This window comes from Palaemon carinicauda, chromosome 1 (genome assembly GCF_036898095.1).
Source record: "Palaemon carinicauda isolate YSFRI2023 chromosome 1, ASM3689809v2, whole genome shotgun sequence".
NCBI classification, from domain to species: domain Eukaryota; kingdom Metazoa; phylum Arthropoda; class Malacostraca; order Decapoda; family Palaemonidae; genus Palaemon; species Palaemon carinicauda.
Genome location: NC_090725.1, coordinates 747,635 through 771,333, shown reverse-complemented (window position 1 = coordinate 771,333; position 23,699 = coordinate 747,635). Strand labels below are relative to the sequence as shown.

The 23,699-nt window shown below is 48.6% G+C and overlaps 1 protein-coding gene across 2 annotated transcripts in view; it reads left to right on the top strand.

Annotated features, from left to right (window-relative positions):
• Window positions 1-23,699, top strand: part of LOC137646382 (tetratricopeptide repeat protein 9C-like) — a 90,525-nt gene that overhangs the window by 860 nt on the left and 65,966 nt on the right. Inside the window, exons 1-2 of one of the 2 annotated variants that reach the window (XM_068379488.1) lie at window positions 1,168-1,191; window positions 10,327-10,471. In XM_068379488.1, the coding sequence (XP_068235589.1) occupies window positions 10,335-10,471 (137 nt within the window). In that variant the 5' untranslated portion in view covers window positions 1,168-1,191; window positions 10,327-10,334. Of the gene's footprint in view, window positions 1-1,167; window positions 1,192-10,326; window positions 10,472-23,699 lie in introns of those variants that run through there. The other variant, XM_068379486.1, reaches the window with a different exon arrangement.

The window sequence follows — 23,699 nt, the reverse complement described above, 5'->3', positions numbered from 1 at the left end:
GTCACTATCAATTATTGAAAAGGCATTGGAGCCTTTGTAGGGTGACGGCCAGATCCCGTAGAAAACGGGAATATTCTGAACTGTGGCCGTCGTTCTAAAAACGATTTTGGCGGGAGAAGCTAACTTAAAAAACCCACCTAACCTATGCTAAAAGCTGTATCCTTACCCAGGTGGGCTTCGCCCCCCGGACCCCCTCCCCCCTTACACAACAGTTTCCTTACCTACGAGTACGACGGGAGAAGCTAACTTAAAAAACCCACCTAACCTATGCTAAAAGCTGTGTCCTTACCCAGGGGGGCTGCGCCCCCCCGGACCCCCCTTACACAACATATTTAAGATCCGTAGACCATTTCCAAACGTTTTTATTCTATACAAGATAACAGTCTGAGCGATAATAAGCAAATTAGGACACTTGGCCGTAGCGCTACAAACTACCCTTAAATCATGCTCTGTCACTATCAATTATCAAAAAGGCATTTTCCCCCGAAGCTTACCCATGATGCTGTTTCCGTGTGTAGGGTTTGTTCTGATTACAACCTATACATATACTGTATACACCTGTACCAATATATTATAAAAATGTAGAGAATTTTCACCCAAGGGAAAACAAGCTAGCATTTTAATCGAGAATAAAGCAAACAAGAAATGGACGAGTGCTGGCTAGTTTGGTATTTTTCTCTATATGTCTAATAGGGGCTGGGGCATAACAACTTATTTATTGGTCGATGAAAATGTGAAGTATATCTATCATTCAAAGTCCATTGTTTACATCTGAGAGAATAAAGGGAACTTATTGCATTTACAATGACGTATCTGTCAGGTGGGTTTTTAAACCAATTAACAGCTTACAAGTACTTCATAAGTTCCCGGATGTTGTTCTACAACAGCCATTTTTTTCACCTACCCCTTCAGTTTCAACTTCACCACCATCACATAAGGTCTCCAGGAGGGAACTTGAGAAGGACATCAATCTATTTCGAAATTTAGTGTGATTTCATTTATGTCGGCAATTGATTATGATGGAAATGTTCTCCGTTCAGTGTATAGGTATTGTTACTCGTGTAAAATTGAAAAATAACCGAGATTCTGACTTAATTTTTAGGGAATACCAACACATTTTCTACTGCAAAGCTTCTGTAAAGATTACCAAGAAAAAAAAAAATAAAAATAAAAGACGGTGTTTATCATAAGGTAAGGAATATTTGTGATTTACTTTATCAAATGTAAGGATTTATTTGTGATTTACTTTATCAAAATGTAAGGCTTTATTTGTGATTTACTTTTAGTTTGTGACCTGGGAACGGGGGAACCAGGGAGCTTGCCCCGGCTAGGGGTTGTGACCTGGGAAGGTGGGTCTGGAGGCTTGCCCCCCAGCTAAGGGTCGTGACCTGGGAACGACTAGGTTAGGTTAGGTGGTTTTTTTTTTTTTGGTTCTGTACCCTTTTACAAATATCAAAAGTGTTAAACAATCAGTTTTTGGCCTGTTTTTAGCCACTTACATGAACCATATATTTTTCCAACTAGTTGTCTAGTCCTTATTTTGCATTTCTTGCCATTATTTTTGCTATAAATCACTCATTTATGACATTTCCCCACCCAAAAACCCCGGTTTCCCACTGGTGTCCCCCCATAATTGTCTTTATATAAGGGGTCCTAAACTCATGAACGGGTCATTTGCCCAATAATCAAGGTCAGAAATGCATAGAACACAAGATAAACGAGCAGGAAAAATATGTGGTTCATGTATTTGGCTAGAAATTAAAATATATATTTACCGAAAATGGATATTCTATGCAAACAGTACAGAAACTGGACAAAAAGAAAATGTTTACAAAAATTAATTATCAATGCCAAAGATGCAGGTGGAAGAGCTCTCCCTCTCCCCTGATTCTTCGTCCAATGAGATCAGTGTCCTCCACAAAGGGATCAGCGGAGGGCATTGCCCATTGAGCAGAAATCCAGACCATGTTAGAGAAGGGCGGTCTCCAGGAGGTCGTCAACGACTCCCCAGGCTTCGTTAATCGACTTTTTCTTGTATATAAGGCGTTTGGAGGCTGGGGACCAGTCATAGACCTCTCGGCCTTGAATGAGTTTGTTCTAATTCTGTTCAAGATGGAGACTGTACTCACGGTAAGACAGGCAGTCACAACCGGGGGCTTCATAAACACGTTGGACCTGGAAGATGTATATTGTACTTCCAGATCTCGATTCCTGCAGGGTCAAGTAAGTATATAAAATTCCTGCTGCATGACGTGTTCTTAGATGAATCTTCTGGGGGAAGGGAGTGCGGCTGCCACTATACTCCTTGGTTGTTACACCTTTCCTGTTCGTGGGTTAGGTTGCGCTTCCAAATGAATTTCTTCATTAATTAAATAGAATTATAACTGTTGTAATTTAACTTTCAGCTTCGTCTCCGTGGGGTCCCCTCTCCTTCCCGCCGAAGGGTTGTGGTTCTCTCGAGTAGTTATTTTTCTCAGCTGAATTAGTTAATTGTAATACTTGTTTTGTTACAGTTTTAACGGTGCCGCTCTCCCCCTCCCATCGGTGTTGGCCCGGGGAAGGGGCACAATCCTTAATTTGTGTCTGTTCTCTTGGTTGACACCTTTCCCATCCACGGACTAGGTGTTCCTCCTGAGGGAGTTTTTGTTACATAATTTGTTTTATTTTTCCTTGGTTAGCGATGTCGTTCTTCTTCGTTCGGGTAGGATAGCGGACGTAGAAAAGCAGTGCTTTTCATCCCGAGGGAATATGCTGTCACTGTGCCATCACTTTCCTGTCCTCCTGCGCCTGTGGCAGCTCCTGATCATCACACTAAGCTTGAGGAAGTAGCTCCTGCTACATTTTCTCAGGTAACACTCAATGCAGACGTACGACTTGAACAAGGCCTGTTGATGGAAAGCAAAGAGTGTTGCAGGGAGGTCTGCCTCCAAGGATTAGATTTCTTTCCCTTCCGAGGGAGAGTTTTCCTCCCCAGATGTTGGGCTCTGTTTCTTCCTTCCGAGGGAAAACTTCCCTTCTTCATCTCTTGTCTCTCCTGTGGGGGCTCTCATAGAGACTCCTCTTCGGAGACCTGCTGACAGTCAGCTTGCTGATCCATCGGTTGCTGTTTGACATCGGGTTGGTGGCAGAAGTCCTCGCCGTGTTCGTCCTCCTCTTTGCCTTCAGAGTGTTCCTGCTCCGTCAGCGAAGCGATGTCTCTTCACATCCTCGCCTCTGCAGTCTTCCTCTTCGGAGGAACCTGCCCGGCCTGCCTCTTTTGGCTCCCGACCTTCGCTTCCGTCATCGGCCTTTCGTCAATGAACTTCGGTTTGTTCGTCGCCTGCAAAGGATCGTTCTCGATTTCCTCCTGAGTATGTATCGCCTCCCGAGGGTCACATTTCTCCACCTGAGCTCCTAGCTGCAGTTCATTGACAGTGTTCTCTGTCTCATCAGGCATCTGCTCGATGTTCTCCTGCTTGTCAGGTTCACCATCGACCTTCAATATGAGAATTTCCCATCTGCTCATATATCGCTTAGCCATTGCATACAACTGATGACTCGTTCAACCTCTCGTAAATCGCCTGTTTGTTCAACCTCTCGTTTTTGCATGCTACACAAGAATCGCTTGTAGTTCAACAGCCGGCTGCTCTTCCATCTCCCTCTCGGGGATCGCCTGCTACGCATGAACTACTTACAGCTAAACAATTGCCTGTTATTCCAGCTTCTTGGAATCGCTTACTTGTCAGCATCAGGAACTTGAATTTCCTACCCGACAGCATTCTCACACATCTCGTAGCCGAAACACATCGATCGCCGTCAGAGCGTGAAACACCCAATGGTGCGTGAATTGTTGGCCCACCTCCATGTCCAGGGATTTGTAGCTCGTCGACGCTTAAACTTTCATTGCTCAACAAGCCAGCGTTCGGCTATTGCTCGGAGCGTTTCAGTCTAACGCGTCTCTCTCCTTTGGAACCCAATCGCCCCCCAGGGCAGTAGCAATCGACCATGCATTTTTCCCGGAATTGCTCGTCAACTCTTATTAGTGCCAGCATCGGATGTCAACCCCTTGTACGTTGTCGACGTTGTTGTTTCAAAGAACTTGTCTGTTGGCCTGCCACCTGCTCCTGCGACTGCGTCTTCTTCTTCATCTTCTGCCGCCGAGGTCTGTACTTCTTCCCCTGATGAACATCCTTCGGGGGGAGAGCAAAGTCCGAGGCACGTCTCTGATGAGTGTTTCCCTTTCCAGTAAATGGTCTCATATAGAGTTTTCTCTTCATAGGCCTGATGTTGATCAGCCTGCCATTCCCACGCTCGTACATTGTTGGTCGGTGGCAAGAGCCCTTTCACCTCATTGCCTCCTCAGTCTTCTTATTCAGAAGAAACTCTCCATCCTGTCTTCTTTGGTTACCGACCCTTGCTTCCATCTCCGATCTTGTCTCAACATTTTCCATCACACCAGGCTTTTTCCCGAAGGGATGCGGTGGCCGAAAGATTTCACCAACAGGTCTCTTACGCAGAGATCGCTTGGCTCCAAAACTCCTCCATGGAGGGGTTCTTCCCTTTCGAGCCAAGGGACGTCGAGAAGGCTGCGGAGAGGTGGAGGAAGTTCAACACGGATTCCCTCCTTCTTAGGGCCTTACAGACCTCCAGCCCTTTGAAAGACCAGCCTTACGAAACCATCACTTATTTAAAGCGGCAGCGGTTTCGAAAACGAAGGTGTTTTAGAAGCCCTTTCCTGTCAAGGACGGGAAAGGCAACAAGTCCAATTGTGGAGGTAAACATCAGAGAGGTGGCGGTAAAAACCGCAAATGCAAGGAGAAGTCATCTCCCTGCTTGTCAACCAGTTGGGGGATGCCTACAAAGCTGCTGGACCAGGTGGATGCAATTCAGGGCCAAACCTTGGATGATCTTCACGATTTGTTTGGGGTATCGCGTCCTGTTCATTTCATCTCTCTCTTCACTGACCAAGAATCCAGAGCTTTTGAGCTCCTTTGCGATGGGATCAGCAAAGGGGCAGGCCCTTCGGGCCGAAGTCCAGACCATGTTGGAGAAGGGCTCTCTACAGGAGGTCCTCGAGGGTTCCCCAAGCTTCTTCAGTTGACTCTTTCTTGTCAAAAAAGGCGTCTGGAGGCTGGAGACTAGTCACTGATCTCTCAGCTCTGAACAAGTTTGTCGAACAGACATCGTTCAGTATGGAGACCGCAGACACGGTCAGTCTAGCGATAAGACCAGAGGACTTCATGTGTACACTGGATCTAAAGGACGCATACTTCCAGATCCCAATCCATCGGTCAAAGAAGTATCTGAGGTTCAACATCTGCAACAAGGCATACCAGTTCAAGGTGCTGTGTTTCCACCTTTCCACAGCACCTTAGGGCTTCACAAGAGTGTTTGCCCTGGTGTCATCTTGGGCTCACAGGTTCGGTATCTGTCTCCTTCGTTACCTGGATGACTGGCTAATCCTAGCAGACTCGGTGGCAACCCTTCTTCAGCACCAAGACAAACTTCTGAGACTTTGCCAAGATCTGGGAATCATGGTAATTTTGAGAAGTCTTCCCTGCTACCCACTCAGAGACTGGTATACCTGGGCATAGTATTAGACACCAAACAACACAAAGTCTTCCCATCAGACGACAGGATAGCAAGGCTGCAGAAAGTCGCAAGGCCTTTCCTCAAATTAGAAAAATTCCCAGCCCAGAAGGGATTATGTCTCCTCGGACATCTATCCTCTATCCTCCTTGGCCCGGCTAGTTTCCAGCGGTCGCCTCAGGATTCAATCACTCCAGTGGCATCTGAAATCCAATTAGAATCAGGCCTTCGATACCCCGGACACTGATTCCCATGGGATCAGAGGAAAAGACGCATCTCGAATAGTGGCTGGCAGACGAGAATCTGCTGAAGGGTGTCGATCTTCTCGTCCCTCCTCCTGATTTGATGCTGTTCTCGAACGCATCAAAAGAAGGGGGATGGTCCCACGTGCTGCACCACACAGCCTCAGACATTTGGTCAGAGTCCGAATAGTACCTTCACATAAATCTACTAGAGATGAAGGCTGTTTTTTCTGGCCCTTCAATAGTTCCACCAGTTCCTGGCGGCTCACTCAATGGTGGTGATGAGCAACAACACCACGGTAGTGGCTTACATCAAGGAGCAAGGAGGTACTTTTTCGCAGCCCCTATCCCATCTAGCTGTAGAGATACTGAGATGGGCAGAAGTCCACGCGGTCTTACTATCAGCTCGCTTCATTCCAGGCAAGAGGAATGTGCTTGCCGACAATCTGAGCAAAGCATCGCAGATAGTATGTTCCCAATGGTCTATGGATCATCTAGCAGCCAACAAAGTCCGGACTTTGTGGAGTTCCCCGACTGTGGACCTGTGCGCGACGGCCCTGAACTTCACGCTCCCGTTGGACTGCTCCCCAGTCCCAGATCCCGAGGCTCTGGCAAGATGCATTCCAACAACGGTAGGAAAACATTGACGCATACATTTTCCTACCGTTTTGTCTGATGAGAGAAGTACTCAACAAGATCAGAACATCGATCAATCCTTCAATGACCCTCATAGCTCCACTATGGCATCATGCGTAATGGTTCCCGTACCTTCTGCTGCTCCTGACAGAGCCCCTAAGAGAACTTCCTCCACGTCACAATATACTCAGACAACCACATGTCAACATTTCCTCATGGCAGTAGCTTCGCTACACTTTCACGCCTGGAGACTATCTAGCATCTCCTCTCTCAAAGAGGTTTTCGCAACAAGTCGCGAAGGGAATGTCTGGATTGCTGTGAAAGTCATCAGCTTCATTCTACCAGGCGAAGTGGAATGTCTTCTGTGGTTGGTGCCATGGGAGGGGTCTCAATCCATTCAATACTGTACCACTATTCCAGCAATAGCGGAATTTCTTGTGTATTGAGGGAGGAAATGCATCTTTTGGTTTCAGCTGTTAAAGGCTATCGCTCAACCTTGAGTCTAGCCTTTAAACTAAAAGGAATGGGCATTTCCTCATCTTGAGAACTTCCATCCTCATACGAAGTTATGAACTTACCTGTCCTCAGTCAGAAGTTAGACCTTCCCCATGGCACGTGGTTCGAGTTCTTTGGTCCCTAGAAGGATCCCCGTACAAACCACTATGATAGGCAACAGTTTGCCTCCTAACCTGGAAGACGGTTTTCCTGCTCGCCTTGGCCTCAGCCAAATGAGTTAGCGAACTTCATTGTTTTTCATTTGACGTCGCCCATTCAAGAGGATGTGTAGAGGTAAGCTTCAGCTTCGTCCCAGAGCTTGTTGCCAAGACTCAGAATCCAGGGTTTCAGATCCTAGATTCGACTCCTTCCGGATAACGATTCTCCGCTCTGTAACTGTTGACCCAATCATCTGTTACTATGCCCAGTAAGATGTTTGAGGCGCAACCTCAAGAGATCAGCAGTAGGTTGGCCCAGAGCTCCCTCATTGATCGTTAGCATGAGCAGAAACAAGAGGAGGATCACGGAAAACACAATCTCCGCTTGGATTCGCAGGGTCATTGACCTTGCTCTGAACCCCAATCCTCCTCCAGCACATCGTCCCAGACCCCATTATGTCAGGGGAATAGATACGTCTCTGGCCTTCAAGAACTACTCTGTGACGCAGGTATTGCAAGTGGGCGTGTGGAAATGCCAAACTACGTTCACCGCCCACTACTTGCAAAGTGTAACGCACAGGAATCTCGATACGTTTTCCATTGGTCCTGTGGTAGATGCACACCAGCTGGTTTAGTACCTCAAGCTCCTTATTGGATAAGTAGCAGAAGGTTGAGGGCATTGGTTACCCAGGTTCTATTCTGAGTGATTGAAAGGGAAAGTCTGGCTCTTTTCCTTTCTTCATCCTCCCCTTTCTTGGGGAAATCAGTATCCTGGGTTCTCTGGACTAGCTGACCTCAAACCTCTGCAGGTAAACCATTGCTCCCATGTGTATCCTAGTATTGTCCCAATACTGTTGTCCCCCCATACGTACCCTGGCAAGGTGGCATTGGAAATGTCTCGGTCTCCTCGGATTTTCCCTGCAAGACTCAGAATAACCTTTACCTTGATAGTCACATTGCTAGTTTCTCATCACACATAGCTTGCGTTTGCTGCAGACCATACTTAGGAGGTTTAGCGAGGAGTTGGGGGTCTCCTTATTGTCGCACTAATCTCTGCACAATAGGGAGTACCCAGGCTAAGGCCCAAAAGCCAGATTGGCAAAGACATCCACCCTCCTATAAATAGCGTTATTTTGTATTCCAGTTACGGAACAAATGACAAATTCGGAGGTAATTTGTATTTTCCCTAACGATATTAACCTTTGCTATTTATACATACTGTACTTGCCTGCCAACTGTGTCTCCCTTGAAGTCCTACTTCCAAGCAATGTGAGCTCAATCACAGGTGTGTGAGTGGGAGGGGTAGCAAGCTACCCCTTCTACCCATCGCTAACTAGCGGGATGGGTAGTTAACCCTCGCTAAATTTTAATGGCTCGTTCTTTCAGCTTCACCGAAAGTAATACCCATACTGTATACTGTAAATAGCTAAGGTTTGTGTCATTAGAAAAAATACAAATTACCTCCGAATTTGTCATATTGAACTTTCAGTTATCTAGCCTTCAATCGGAAGTGAGACCCACTCCTTGGAACGTAGTTAAAGTTTGGGTTCCCTGAAAGGAGTTCTTTATGAACTGTCGTGTTAAGTGTCAGCGAGTTGCATGGTCTCTTTTAAAACATTGCCCATTCTAGGGGATGGAGCCAGGTTACACTCAGCTTCATTCCTGAGTTTATAACCAAGACTCAAAATTCCTCGGTAGCGGACTCCAGATTTGGGCCCTTCCGGATTGCGAGTCTACAGGAGGTAACTGATGATACTGATCAACTGTTATTATGTCCTGTGAGGATGCTAAGGTGCTATCTCAAGCGTACCAATAGAGCTCACCCATACAGCAATCATCTGCTTGTCAGCATGCGCAGAATCAAAAGGAGGATAACCAAAAACACAGTTTCCTCCTGGATTAGGTAATTCATTGACAGTGTTCTCAATCCTATTCTTTGACACCAGGGAAGACGCCCGAGAGCTCATGATGTCAGAAGGAACTTCTCTGTGGTGCAGGTCTTGTAAGTGGGCATGTGAGATGTCAAACGACCTTCACCACCCACCACTTGCAATACATAACACACAGGTCCCTAAATGCATTCTATCTAGGCCCTTTGGTGGCTGCTCAACAAGTGGTCTAGCTGCTTTTGGTATGTTCAAGGACAGTTAGTAATCAGTTGAAGGTGGAAGTTATGGTATTAGCCTGGGATGAATGTAAAGAAATGACTAGCCTTTTTCTGTTCATCATCTTCCCCTCTCTTGGGGTACAGCATCCAAGGCCCTGGTAGCTGACTCCCATCGACTGCAGGTAAGCCCCATTTTGCAAGTTGCTTGAATATACTGTACTGTATATTTATGATTATATATTCCGTTGAATCTTCAATCCCCTGGTGAAGGAGAATTGGGTTTCCTAGTTCTCAGTTTGTATAACCATAAACCTATTGTTTATACATGGCCTAGATCTAATAGAGTGGTTCCCAAATCAGTGACCCTTACTGCTTGGACCATTGACCTTTCTGGTATTGTTAAACCAGCAGGTACATGAGGTGTCAGGATTCCCATTCTCAGCTTATTAAAGCATGAATATGGCAATCCCAGGGCAAATATTTTCAGCCAGTTGAATGGACTGGACTTCCACCTACCATAGGGGAATCTCTTCTGTAAAGAATGAGGGTTTGTATTTGTGTAGGAACAAATAACAAATTTGGAAGTAATTTGTACTTTCCCCAAATATACAAACCTGAGGATTGTTACACATATTTGCCCTGCCATCACATTCCCCCCAGCAAGCAGCAAGTCGTACATGCAAAGTGGTCTTGGTAGTGAGTGTGCGGGTGGGCTGGGCTTCCCCCCATTACTCCAATAACTACTATAGTCCATTTCTTTTAGCGATGCATATTTGCACCGACTCGCAGCGGTGCCCTTTTAGCTCGGAAAAGTTTCCGGATCGCTGATTGGCTGGACAAGAAAATCCTAACCAATCAGCGATCAGGAAACTTTTCCGAGGTAAAAGGGCACCGCCGCGAGTCTGTGCAAATATGACTCGCTAAAAGAAATTGACTATTGGAGTGTTGTTGATACTTTGCTGAATCTTTTCCTATGCAGAGAACGTCAGATTTGCATTGGTAGGAAAAACACAAATTACTTCAAAATTTGTCATTTTATTCTGAAAAACGGTTGTAACATCATTCTTTATCCCTTATTTTATTTTTTGATATTTACTTTCCTTTCTCTTTAACGATTTAGGTTGAGTCATGGATCCTCATGAGAATTTGCATGTGACAAAGGAATCCATGATGAACAAGCTAGCAAGAGCGAAGGAGTATAAGGATAAAGGGAACTCTCATTTCAAGCAGCAACAAGTGTCTAAAGCAATTCAGAGCTACCATAGGTAAGACAAGGTTACTGAACACTTTGTTTTTCAAAAGAAAACAAGGAGATAACTTCTCTCTATTAGACTGCCACTGCATGTTGTTTGTTAAATATTAAACTTAGCCGGTGAATATATAATAGCTGACGTCTCGGACGGCTCGACAGATACCAAAAACTCGCGAGCGATCGCCATGAAGGTTGCGGGTGTGACCACCAGCGCCGACTATCGGCCAGATACCGCATATACTTGTCAAGGTCTCCAGTTCTTCTCTGTCGGTCTTGTCGACAAGTTGGTTCCGCTCGCTGATGACCTTGAGTTTTCGACCTTTTTGGTGAAGTACTTTATTTTGGTTGTTTTTGGGCTTTCGCTGTGACGGGTGTTTTTTCTTCAATTAAACTCTTGAAACCCTTTTTTTGGCTAGTGTTTATTGTTGATGACTTTGGTTTTGACTTGGATTTTCTCTGATTGTTCAATATGGCTGACCCTTCTCCTATCCCTGGACCTAAATTTCGCAAGTGTGCGAGGGATTGCAACAAACGTCTTCCCAAGGCCTCTATCGACCCACATACCGTTTGTTCTAATTGCCGGGGTAAATCCTGCCAATTAGGAGATCGGTGTGATGAGTGCGTGGTCTTGTCGGAATTCGACTGGCTTGAATATGACAAATATACTCGTAAGCTGGAGAGAGATAGGGTGAGGAGAAGCTCCTCTAGGTCTTTGGAATTTTCCTCCTCCCATGCCCCTGAACCTAATCCTTCCCCTGTAGTAGTTGTTCCTGAACCCCCTACTAGCACTCATGAACCGTCCATGCGGGATATGTTTCTTGCGATACAAGCTTTAGGCGAAAAAGTTGAGTCCTTAACATCGGACCGTAACCAACTCATGTCAGATGTTAAGTTGTTGAAGTGTCAGAGTGGTAAAACAGAAAATCGTAGTGATAAAGTGATAAGTGCGCAAAGTGTATTTAGTGTTGCGACCGAGGGTTCGTCTGTTCGTGCTTGTCGCTCCCCTAGTCCGAGACCTCTTTCAGGCTCCCCTGCACCAGGGAGAAGTAATGTCGTAGGACTTAAGGGGACGAGAGGCGTTAACCAACGTACAGACGTTCCCTCTTTGGTATCGGACGTTTCTCGTCAAGATCGCCCTTACCATAAGACGGGTGAGACTGTGTTCTCCTCGTCCTCCGAAGACTTATCGCACAAGAAACCTTGGCGCAAGGTTTCTAGACCCTTGAAGCGAAAGTCAGTCCCTTCAGGACAGGTCCAGCGTCCTGGCTGTAGCCATTGGGACAGCTCTGACCTTTTGCAGTCGTCGGAAGACTGTTCGCCTATTAAGCGCAAGCGTAACACGGGGTCCGAGGGTCTCGGTAGAGGCAATGTTTTGCCAACGCAGACGTTACCGACGTCACGGCCCGTTCCGACTCCTGTTGATCCGAAGTGGGTTGTCCTGCGGGACATGCAGTCTAAGCTTGCCTCCCTTATGGAAGAGTATGACGTTGAGCAGGTTCGCGATGATCCTTTGCTTTCGAGTCGCCATTACGCTGATCGAGACTCTGGCCGTCAGCCGCCCAAACGAGTGTTTACTCGTCCGTTTGACGTTAGTGCTGACGTTTCTAGTACTTTGAAACGTGATGTCAGTAGTTTTTCACGTCAGTCACGTGACGTGGATCCTCCCTTGCTGCAGTCTCGTACTGACGTTCAGCTGCTGCCGCCGCAGCCCCGCACTGACGTTCGCCGACCGGCTCCGTTGCCTCGACGTGACGTTGAGCGTCAGTCACCGCAGTCGGAGGTTGTTTTGCCTGCTCAGTCTATGCAGTCAAGGCAGTTCCGACGTGACGTCGAGCGTCAATCAACTTCAGCTGTTGTTGTTGGTCAGTCACAAGGATTTCAGTCCTTTCAGCAGCGGCGTGACGTCGCTTCCTCTGCTGCTACTGCTGCTCCTTTGCTTGTTGACATTGCCTGTCAAGCGTTGCCGCCACGGCAGGTCTCTCCTTTTCATGAGACTCGGCAGTTGTCGGACGAGGTTCCGTCGGATGAGGAAGTTGCTGATCCCCCTCCAACTGATATTCCTTTGGGGACTTTGTCAGACGGAGAGGAGCCTAAAGCTGCTCAGCCCTCTATGGACTTTCAAAAGATCATGCTGATTTTTAAGGATCTGTTTCCTGACCATTTTGTAACTGCTGCTCCTCGTTCGCCTCCGTCAGAGTTTACGCTAGGCCTAGCTACTTCGACGCCGTCGTTTACTAAGCTAGTGCTCTCTCGCTCTTCTAAGAGAGCTTTGCGTTTGCTAGGCGACTGGTTGATTACCAGGAGGAGTTTGGGGAAGACAGCCTTTGCTTTCCCCCCTTTTAAACTGGCTTCTAGAGCGAGCGTCTGGTATGACACGGGAGAAGTTCTCGGCTTGGGAGTTCCTGCCTCTGCCCAGGGAGACTTCTCAAGCCTCGTAGACTCTCCCCGTCGCCTGGCCATAAGACGCTCTAAAGTTTACTGGTCCTCTTCGGACCTTGATCATCTCCTCAAAGGGGTTTACAGGGCCTTCGAAGTTTTTAACTTTTTGGATTGGTCGCTGGGAGCCTTGAGCAGGAAGATCTCTTCGGCCGACCGTGATGTTTCCGTGCTTATTATGTCCTGCATGGACAAAGCTATCCGTGATGGCTCTAATGAGCTTGCCGCTACCTTTACGGCAGGAGTCCTTAAGAAGAGGGAGACTCTTTGCTCGTTCCTTTCGGCAGGAGTAACTCCCTGCCAAAGGTCGTAGCTTCTCTTTGCCCCGTTGTCATCTGCCTTGTTTCCTCAGCAGTTGATCAAGGATATTGCGGCTTCTCTGGTGCAGAAGGATACCCACGACCTGATGGCTACGTCGGCGCGCAAGGCTGCTCCTTCATCGTCTTATGTCGTAAGACCCAAGCTTGATACCCCAGCTACTAGGTTTATCCCGCCCTTTCGTGGCAGAGCCCCCAGTAAGGGAGGCGCTCGTGCCGACAGTAAAAGAGGCAAGAGGAGAGGATCCAAGTCCTCCCTTGGCAGAGTCTGACTGCCCACGTCCTCAGACAGCGGTAGGGGCCAGACTGAACAACTTCTGGCAGGCCTGGGAGAAGAGGGGTGCAGACCGAGAGTCTGTGTTGTTGCTCAAGGAGGGGTACAAAATACAGTACCTTTTGTACGGAGGCTTCCTCTGGTAACAGTTCCTATAGATCTCTCTCCCAGGTATCGAGAGGAGTCAAGGAGACAGGCACTACAACTGCAGGTGTCTCAGTTGCTAGAGAAGGGAGCGGTGGTGAAAGTCTCGGACCTTCAATCACCGGGATTTTACAACCGTCTCTTCCTAGTCCCAAAGCATACAGTAGGTTGGAGGCCAGTGCTGGATGTCAGTGCGCTCAACGTTTTATTGTCAAAACAAAATTTACGATGGAGACCACCAAGTCCGTCCTAGCAGCAGTCAGAGAGGGAGACTGGATGGTCTCTCTCGACCTGCAGGATGCGTACTTCCACATTCCTATACACCCGGATTCTCAACCGTATCTGAGGTTTGTATACAGGAATGTGGTGTACCAATTCCGAGCACTGTGCTTCGGCCTCACCCCTGCTCCTCTTGTTTTTACGAGGCCCATGAGAAATGTGGCAAAATTTCTTCATTTATCGGGGATTCGAGCCTCCCTGTACCTGGACGACTGGCTGCTCAGAGCGTCGTCCCGTCATCGCTGTCTGCAGGACCTTCAATGGACGTTGGATCTTTCAAAGGAGTTGGGACTGTTAGTGAACTTAGAGAAGTCTCAGCTGAATCCCTCCCAAACGATTCTCTATTTGGGGATGGAGATTCGCAGTCTAGCTTTTCGGGCTTTTCCGTCTGCCACCAGGATAGATCAAGCCTTGCTCAAAGTCCGCCTCATGCTGAGAAAAGACCGTTGCTCAGTGAGAAGTTGGATGAGCCTCCTAGGGACTCTGTCATCCCTGGAACAATTTATCTCGCTAGGGAGACTTCACCTTCGCCCTCTCCAGTTCCATCTAGACTCCCATTGGGACAAGGGCAAGTCTTTGGAAGCTGTTTCAATCCCGATCTCCGAGCTAGTAAAGACGTGCCTGAACTGGTGGGACAGCAACATAAGTCTTCGAGAGAGTCTGTCCCTGGCAGTCAAGAACCCAAACCACGTGTTATTCTCAGACGCGTCGGATTTGGGTTGGGGAGCGACTCTGGACGGTCTGGAATGTTCGGGTCTTTGGACGTCGGATCAGAGGAGCCTGCACATCAACTGCAAGGAGCTGTTGGCTGTTCACTTGGCCTTGACGAGTTTCGAGAGTCTTCTCCGAAACAAAGTGGTAGAAGTGAATGCGGACAACACCACAGCCTTGGCGTACATCTCCAAGCAAGGAGGCACTCACTCCCACACACTGTTCGTCATCGCAAGGGACTTCCTCATCTGGTCAAAAGATCGAGGCATCTCACTGTTGACAAGGTTCGTCCAGGGGAAATTGAACGTCTTGGCGGACTGTCTCAGTCGGAGAGGTCAGGTGATCCCCACAGAATGGACCCTCCACAAGGACGTGTGCAAGAGTCTTTGGATGACTTGGGGTCAGCCCACCATAGATCTCTTTGCGATCTCTTTGACCAAAAGGCTCCCGACCTATTGCTCTCCAGTTCGATAAATACCTAAGATGCATCCCAGACCATCCAAGACTGGAAGATGCAAAATACACCGGAAGATGTATTAGCAACTCTCTGGTGGATATACGAGGTGCCTCACACTGAGGGACCTGGGGGAACCCAAACAAAAAATAAGGCAATAAGGCAATAAGTCCCAGATCCAGAGGCGGCCCACATAGATGCCTTTCTGCTGGACTGGTCTCACCTGGACGCGTACGCATTCCCGCCGTTCAAGATCATCAACAGGGTTCTGCAGAAGTTCGCCTCTCACGAAGGGACAAGGTTGACGTTGGTTGCTCCCCTCTGGCCCGCGAGAGAGTGGTTCACAGAGGTACTTCAATGGCTGGTAGACGTTCCAAGGAGTCTACCTTTAAGGATGGATCTCTTACGGCAGCCCCACGTAAGGAGTCTTCATCAAAGCCTCCCCGCGCTTCGTCTGACTGCCTTCAGACTATCGAAAGACTCTCAAGAGCTCGAGGATTTTCGAAGGAGGCAGCCAGAGCGATCGCGAGGGCTAGGAGATCATCTACTATCAAGGTCTTCCACGTCGAAGTGGGAGGTTTTTAGAGATTGGTGCAAGTCATCATCCATTTCCTCTTCCAGTACCTCTGTAGCCCAAATTGCAGACTTTCTCCTGCATCTGAGAAATGTTCGCTCCCTCTCTGCTCCCACTATTAAGGGCTACAGGAGCATGTTGGCTTCTGTGTTCAGACATAGAGGCTTGGATCTGTCCAATAATAAAGATCTCCAAGATCTCCTTAAGTCCTTCGAGACCTCTAAGGAGCGTCGTATGTCAACTCCTGCTTGGAACTTAGACGTGGTCCTAAGGTTCCTAATGTCCGACAGGTTTGAGCCATTGCATTCAGCCTCCCTGAAGGATCTCACCCTAAAGACGCTTTTTTTGGTGTGCTTGGCTTCGGCTAAAAGGGTCAGTGAGATCCATGCCTTTAGTAAAAACATCGGCTTCTCTACAGATAAAGCCACATGTTCGCTTCAGCTTGGTTTTTTGGCCAAGAATGAACTGCCTTCTCGTCCTTGGCCTAAATCTTTTGATATACCTTGCCTGTCAGAAATCGTAGGCAACGAGGTTGAAAGAGTACTGTGCCCAGTTAGAGCTCTTAAGTTTTATTTAGCTCGTACTAGACCTTTACGAGGTGGGTCTGAGGCCTTATGGTGCTCCGTTAAGAAGCCCTCATTGCCTATGTCTAAAAATGCTTTATGGTACTTTATTAGATTTTTAATCCGGGAGGCACATTCTCATTTAAGTGAGAAAGATCGTTGTTTACTTAAGGTCAAGACGCACGAAGTGAGAGCGATAGCAACTTCGGTGGCTTTTAAGCAAAACAGGTCTCTGCGAAGTATTATGGACGCGACCTTTTGGAGGAGCAAGTCGGTGTTCGCTTCATTTTACTTAAAAGACGTCCAGACTCTTTATGAGGACTGCTACACCCTGGGTCCATTCGTTGCAGCGAGTGCAGTAGTGGGTGAGGGTTCTACCACTACATTCCCTTAAACCCAATATCCTTTTAATCTGTCTCTTGAAATGTTTTTAATCTTGTCTTGGGTTGTACGGAAGACTGGGAAGTCTTTCGCATCCTTTTTGATTTGGCGGGTGGTCAAATGTCGTTTCTTGAGAGCGCCCAGATTAAGGGTATTGATGAGGTCCTGTTGTATGGGTGGTCGCCCTGGATGTAACAGCTCCTGGGAGTCTTTCAGCATCCTGAGAGGATGGCTGGGCTTCGTGAGGAAAGTGGACTAATGAGGCAGAGTAATCGTCAGAGTCAGCTTCCTTACCAGGTACCTATATTTAAGTGGGTTTTTTTATGATATAATTGTCAAAAACTCATGAGCATATACGCCTTTATTGCATTAATACTGGTCTCTACCCACCACCATGGGTGTGAATCAGCTATTATATATTCACCGGCTAAGTTTAATATTTAAAAATGATATTTTGATTATAAAATAAATTTTTGAATATACTTACCCGATGAATATATAAATTAAAGGCCCTCCCTTCCTCCCCGATAGAGACCCAGCGGACTGAGAAGAACTGGAGACTTTGACAAGTATATGCGGTATCTGGCCGATAGTCGGCGCTGGTGGTCACACCCGCAACCTTCATGGCGATCGCTCGCAAGTTTTTGGTATCTGTCGAGCCGTCCAAGACATCAGCTATTATATATTCACCGGGTAAGTATATTCAAAAATTTATTTTATAATCAAAATATCATTTTAATAGAATTTCTGAGAATTTAGTTTTTGTTCCTTCACTTGATACTGTAGAAATAGTTGATTGGAGAATGGTAATTGCATTTATGGGAAATAGTCAAATTGACTAGTTAGGTCGTTCTTACTTTGTTCCGTAACCAAAATACAAACCACGTTATTTACATAAGGTATTGCTTTCGGCGTAGCTGAAATGGCGAGCCATTAGATTTTAAACGAGGGTTAACTACCCCTGCGCTAGTTAGCAGGGGTAGGGGAGAGGTAGCTAGCTACCCCTCGGACGATGAACGGATGTCTCTGTTCCCGTCCTCGCATGGCAGCCATTTATTGTTTTGTCTTTACTTAATTACTTACTTTCTTTACTCATGTATATATGTAAACATATTTTTATGTTTATGTATATATTTGAGTATAGAAATCAGTAAGTTTCCTTTTCAGTGTTCGTGCTGTGTGTGTGTGTGTACGATATCACCGTGTGGCCGCCGGCAGTCAGGCCACTACGATGTATTTTCATGGGCCACGATCTCTTCCTTGGTCTTTCGGTCGCCTCCTTCCACGGGCGCTGTGGGGAGTCGTCATCGCTGGACTTATTATTCTGTTCTCCGCTCCTCCTCTTTTCCTACGGGGAAGGTGGGGTTCAGCGTAGGATCGTGAGAGTGTAGTTTGACTACGGTCTCTCTCTCTCTCTCTGGAGATCGTTCACCTTTTACTATGTTTCTACGATAGCTCCTCCTTTCGGGTGGAGTTGCTACGCAGTACTTTTTATCTCAATTATATTTTTATTATTAAAGCTAATTGTATTTGTTAACTTTTCAGCTTTTTAGAACGTTTCCCTTGGGGGTGTTTCATTCTTACTTTTAGTGAACATTCCTTTATGAATTGCATTTTTATAACTTATAATTCAGTTTTGGTTACAGTTCTCGCCCTTCCCCCTTCCCGTGAGTGTAGGTGGGGTTGGGGCTCTTGCCTGTTATGTAATTCTTCTGTTCTTTTCCCTCGGGTTTCCTCTTCAGAGTCTTCCCGGGGGAATGAATGTTAACTAATTACTTTTTATTTTCACAGTTAACGATCTGTTTTCCGTTTGCCTAATGTGACAATGAAGCAGAGGTGTCTTGTTGGGACTTGGGGAGTCGGCTGTTGCGGCCTCCTCTATAGGACTTCGTCAGGGGCATGTCTCCTTCTCCTGGTAGTTCTCCCGAGGCACCCGACAGCTCTTCAGTTCATGTTAGAACTCTCAGGAGGTTCGCCTCCTTGGGTGGGTACCTTCCCTTCCGAGGGAGGTTACCAGCCCAGGTTTGAGTTTCTTTCCCTTTCGGGGGAAACTTCTCTTACCTTTATTAATTATAATATGTTCCTGGTCCTCCGGCGGTTTTGCTCTTGGTGCTGAGCGACCGCTTTTGTAACCTTGCTCAAGGGGCTGAGCGGTTACTTCTCGGACCATAGTTTTTGTGCGACTATGCTCTTGGTGCTGAGCGGTCTCACCTGCAGCTACGCTCAAGGGGCTGAGCAGCTGCAGGAGCGCCTCTTCGGAGGTTGGCTCCTAGGTCACTGGCTGACCCTTCGGCCCTTGGGCCCCATCTTCAGTCTCTTCTACGAAGTTTTCCTCTCTCATTCGCGGGAGAGGACACTCATAGAGACTCCTCTTCGGAGGACTCCTTCTGCTGTTGTTGCTGAGGGCTCAGTCCCCTTCGGGGGACAGCTGAGCCCTACGGTCTCTCCTGCGAGTGTTTCTTCCCCGAGGGGGAAGTTCACCACAGAGACTCCTCTTCGGAGGTCTCCTTCTGCTGTTGTTGCTGAGGCAGCTGATGCCACGGTCTCTCCTGCGAGTGCTTCGCCCCCTTGGGGGAGTTCACTACAGAGACTCCTCTTCGGAGGTCTGATGATGGTGCTCCTGCCTGTGGTCGTCTTAATCTTCACCCTCCCCGCAGAGGATCCTCCTGCCAGACCTTCTCCTGGACGCAGATGCGCTGTGGGCGCCAACGTACCTCGTTTCCTACGAGCACCGGTCCCTTCGGGGCTAAGGGCTTACTCCACATTGTGGGTAAGTCCCTTAAGTGCCAGGTTTTACCTGCGTGCCCACGTTTTCCTGCGCGCTCGCGCGCAGTAGCGCTCTTGCGCTCTCCTGCTGTATTCCAGACTTCTCTCCTGCGATCTCCTGTAGCTGAGCTGAGTCTCGCCGTAATAGCCGAGTCTCGCCGTAGATCTCTTGATAGCCAGTGCTCACCTGCGCCTCGGAGTCCTTCTGTGCGCCAGCCCTCTTCAGCTCACCAGCGCACTTCTGGACGCCCTTTTCTGCTACGCGCCTTGGGCGCCAACGGTCTCCTGTACGCCCACGATCACCTGCGCACCAGCACACATTTGCACTCCCTTTTCTATGCGCGCCAACGTTCGCCCTCGCGCCCACGATCTTTGGATCTAGGCACAGGCAAGGAGATTGTTCCTTCTTTTTACACCCTCGTTCGCCTTCTCGCCAGCGCACATCTGCTCGCCCTTTTCCTGATGTGCGCAAGGCGCACCAGCCTTCTCAACGAGCTTACAGATCTGGGTGGAGGCGAAAGTCTTGATTCCTTCACCTCCTCGCCGATGATCTTCTGTGCTCTAGATTTGACCGAGTCTCTGAGCGCCCGCACGCCCACGAGAAGTCTTCTGTACTCGCCCACGAGCGTTCGCTATTTTGCGCAACCTCACCATCTGGTTCTGCCCCTCGCTGATATCTTCCGGCCGCGCAACCGCACTCCATCGATCTCCTACGCGCCGGTGATATCCTAGCGATCGCTCGCGATTCTTCCCCTGCCCACTAGCGTTTTCAACGCGCCCATGCTTCAGATCGCCGTACGCGGCCACGCGTTGGCTCTCCTGTACGCGATCGGTCGCTACGCACCATCGCTCACCATCGCTTGCCACCGCGCCATCGCTTGCCGACGCGCCATCTCCCGCAATGAACCATCGCTCGCCAATCGCGCCAACGCGCCAGCGCTCACTTACGCGTTTTTCGGTCTTCCGACCGCACCCTCACGTCCTCACGCACATGCGCACACATGTTCGCCCGCGCGCGAACCAACGATTGTACCATCACGCGAGAGCCAAGGGCGATTTCGACCGCAATTCCCGTCGGGTTTTCGCCACACGGGCAACCTGGCGAGTGTTTCTGGAGCGCGTACTTTCAGATCATCATAGTCACGATCTTCACCTCGTAAGCGCAGAGCAAGACATGTATAAACCATGAAGAATCTTCAGAAGAGTCTGGGTAACATTCTTCTCCCTCTTCAGGCAGGCCCCATCATCCCTCTCCTCAGGATCGCCCGATTCCCTTCCCTCCAACGGTGGCTGCTGACACTGCCTCTGTCAGTCGTCAACAGCGGGAATACTTCGAGATCATGGGGTAGCCTAATTTAGCTCTTCCTCTCCGCCATTCCGTGTAACGGACCTTCCGGGGTTTTTCCCTCGAGAAACTCTCCGCCGGGCAGGTGACATTTTCATCTTCGGGAATCTTGAACCAGGAGGAAGCCGCGAAGGGTGCCAGGCAGGCCACCTCATGGCTGATCGTCGAGCTTGAGTCTCTGGCCATCCGGTTGCGACCCGAGGTTTTATACAAGGTAGCTCTGGGAAGGTTATGGAACTTTCCTCCTCTCGGACACATGCACCTTTCGTTTCCCGACACCAAGTGTCGAACTCGGGGACAAACTCGATGTTGAAGCATTGAGATGCAGTGACTGAGAGGCTTTTTTCTCGTTGGTCCCTACCGTGGATTTCCGCAACCCAGACTCTCTCTTCCATCCTTGGAAGTGGCTTGTTTCAGCCCAAGGGCAAGGAACGAGCAACTGAGAGGTGGGGAGAATCGTATCACGATTCGCTCCTCCAAGGCGCTTATTTCCAGTCCCTACAAGCCTCCAGCGCCTCAACTTCTACAGCCTCGTTCAGCCTAAGACATCAGAACCGGCACGAGCAGCTAGACAAGGTGTCTATGCAGCCTCCCCCCTCCTGTCGGGGACAAAAGGCGAGGAGCCCTCCTGGAGGGCAATAATCTTAGAGGGGGCAGCCGAGGCCGCAAACGCTAGGATTGGCAACCCCTACCTGCATCCCCCAGTGGGGGGGATGCCTGGATTTGCGCCTTCAAGTGGCAGCAACTCGGGGCCGATTCCTGAACGATCTCCATGATCAGCCAGGGGTTTCGTGTCCCGTTTCATAGCATTTCTTCCTCCCCTGTCAGCGAATCCGGTGTCGCTGAGCCCCTATGCCATGGGATCGGCAAAGGGGCTAGCCCCTCGGGCAGAAGGCGAGACCATGCTCTAGAAGGATGCTCTCCAAGGTTGTCGGCGGCTCCCCCCAAGGTTCTTCAAACGACACTTTCTTGTAAGAAGCGCCTGAAGGCTGGCGACCCGCCATCGTCCTCTTAGCCCTGAACAAGTTTGTCGTACAAACTTCGGTCAGTTTCGATCAGACTTGTAGGGAAACCGCAAGACTTCACGTGCATACTGGATCCGAGAGACAGGTACTTCCAGATCCCAGTCCATCCATCTTTACAGGAAGTTCTTGGAATTCAGCCTAGGCAACAGATATACCAGTTCAAGGTGTGTTGCTTCGATCTTTCCTCAGCTCCGCAGGCATTCACCAGGAAGTTCATCCCGAACCCTCATGTCCACACAGGAGCGGCATCCGCCTCCTTCGCTTTCTGGATGACTGGTTACCCGGGCGGTTTCGGTATTGACCCTTCTTCGACGCCGAGACAAGCCTCTGGGACTTTGCCAAGATCTAAGATCATGGTAAATCTCTAGAAGTTTTCTCTGTTTCCATCGCAACAACTGGTATATCTAGGCTTAATTTTAGTCTCCAATCTCCGTTAAGCCTTCCCTTCAGATGACAGGATAGCAAGGCGGAGGAGAGTAGGAGAACCTTTCCTCAGGTGAGAAGAGTCTCCAGCCCTTTTCTGGTTATGCCTCCTAGGTCACCTTCCTCCTTGACCCCTCTAGTCCCTAACACTCGCCTCGAAATGAGTCTCCTGCTTTGGCGACTCAAGTCCCGGTGGAATCAAGACCAAGATTCCCCAGACATTCTGGTCCTATGGGACCTGCCGAACGAGGGATCCTGCAGTTGTGGTTGACCTACGAAGCTTTTGCTAGAGAGTGGATCTTCCCGTCCCTCCTCCGCATTTGATGCTGTCCTCGGACGTGTCAAAAAAGGGGGGGGGGGCACGTTCTGAACCAAAGGATCTCAAGCCTATGGCCAGAGCTAGAAGGGTACCTCCACATCAATTGGCTAGGGATGAAGGCCATATTCTGGCTGTCAACAGTCCCAACAGGCCCCGGCGAGTCACTCCGTGAGCGACAACACCACTGTAGTTGCTTTTCATCAAGTGGGGAGGTACTTTTTCATAACAGTCTCCCATCCTACAGTAGAAATACTGAGATGAGCCGAAGTCCGCTCAATACCTCTATCGGCTTGCTTCATTCCGGACAATTAATGTGCTCTCCGACAGTCTGAACAGGGCATCGCAGGTAGAGAGTACCGAGTGGTCTTTGGAACCCCCAGTAGCCAGCAAGCTCGGACCTTGTGGTCCTGTTCGCGACGACCTTGAATTTCAAGCTGTCGCTGTACTTCTCCCCAGCCCCGGACCCCAAGGCACCCTGCCGAGATGTCTTCCCACATCGGTGGGACAACATCAACGTCTACGCCTTGCCACCGTTGGGTCTGTGGGGAAAGGGGGCTCAACAAGACCAGACTTTCGGTCAACCTGTCGGTGACTCTGATAGCTCCGCTACGGCATCAGGCAGAGTGGTTTTCGAACCTTCTGCATCCCTTGATGGAACTCCCGAGAGAGTTTTCCCCACGACAAGAGCTATAGCAACCACACCACTACATCTACCACAAGCCATAGCTCCGTTTCGGCTCCATGCCTGGAGTCCATCCAGCATCTCCTCACTGAGAGAGGCGTTCCACGACAGGTCGCCGAGCGGATGTCTTGACACCTGCGAAGTCATCCGAAGGGGTCCACCAGGCGAGGTGTAGAGTCTTCTGTGGTTGGTGTCGTGGGAGAGGTATCTCTCCCCTCGATGCCACTATTCCAGCGTTAGCGGAGTTATTGTCCATCTGCGGGAGGAATTGTAGCGGGATGTCAACAAAAACAAACCCCCCACACCCTTGATCACTCTTACTTCCAAAATATCCCACAACACAAACTTTCCCCTTACTTTACTTTAAACTAGACTCTTGGACAGAAGGAAAATGAAAACAAAACATAGCCTTAAAACTATATTAACGCAACCAAAAACAGAACACAAATCATTAAACTGACTTAACACTAAAACAAATCACTTATCACCAAACCATCCACCATATGCCATAAACCAGGAACAATCACAATTTATCATAAATTCAATAG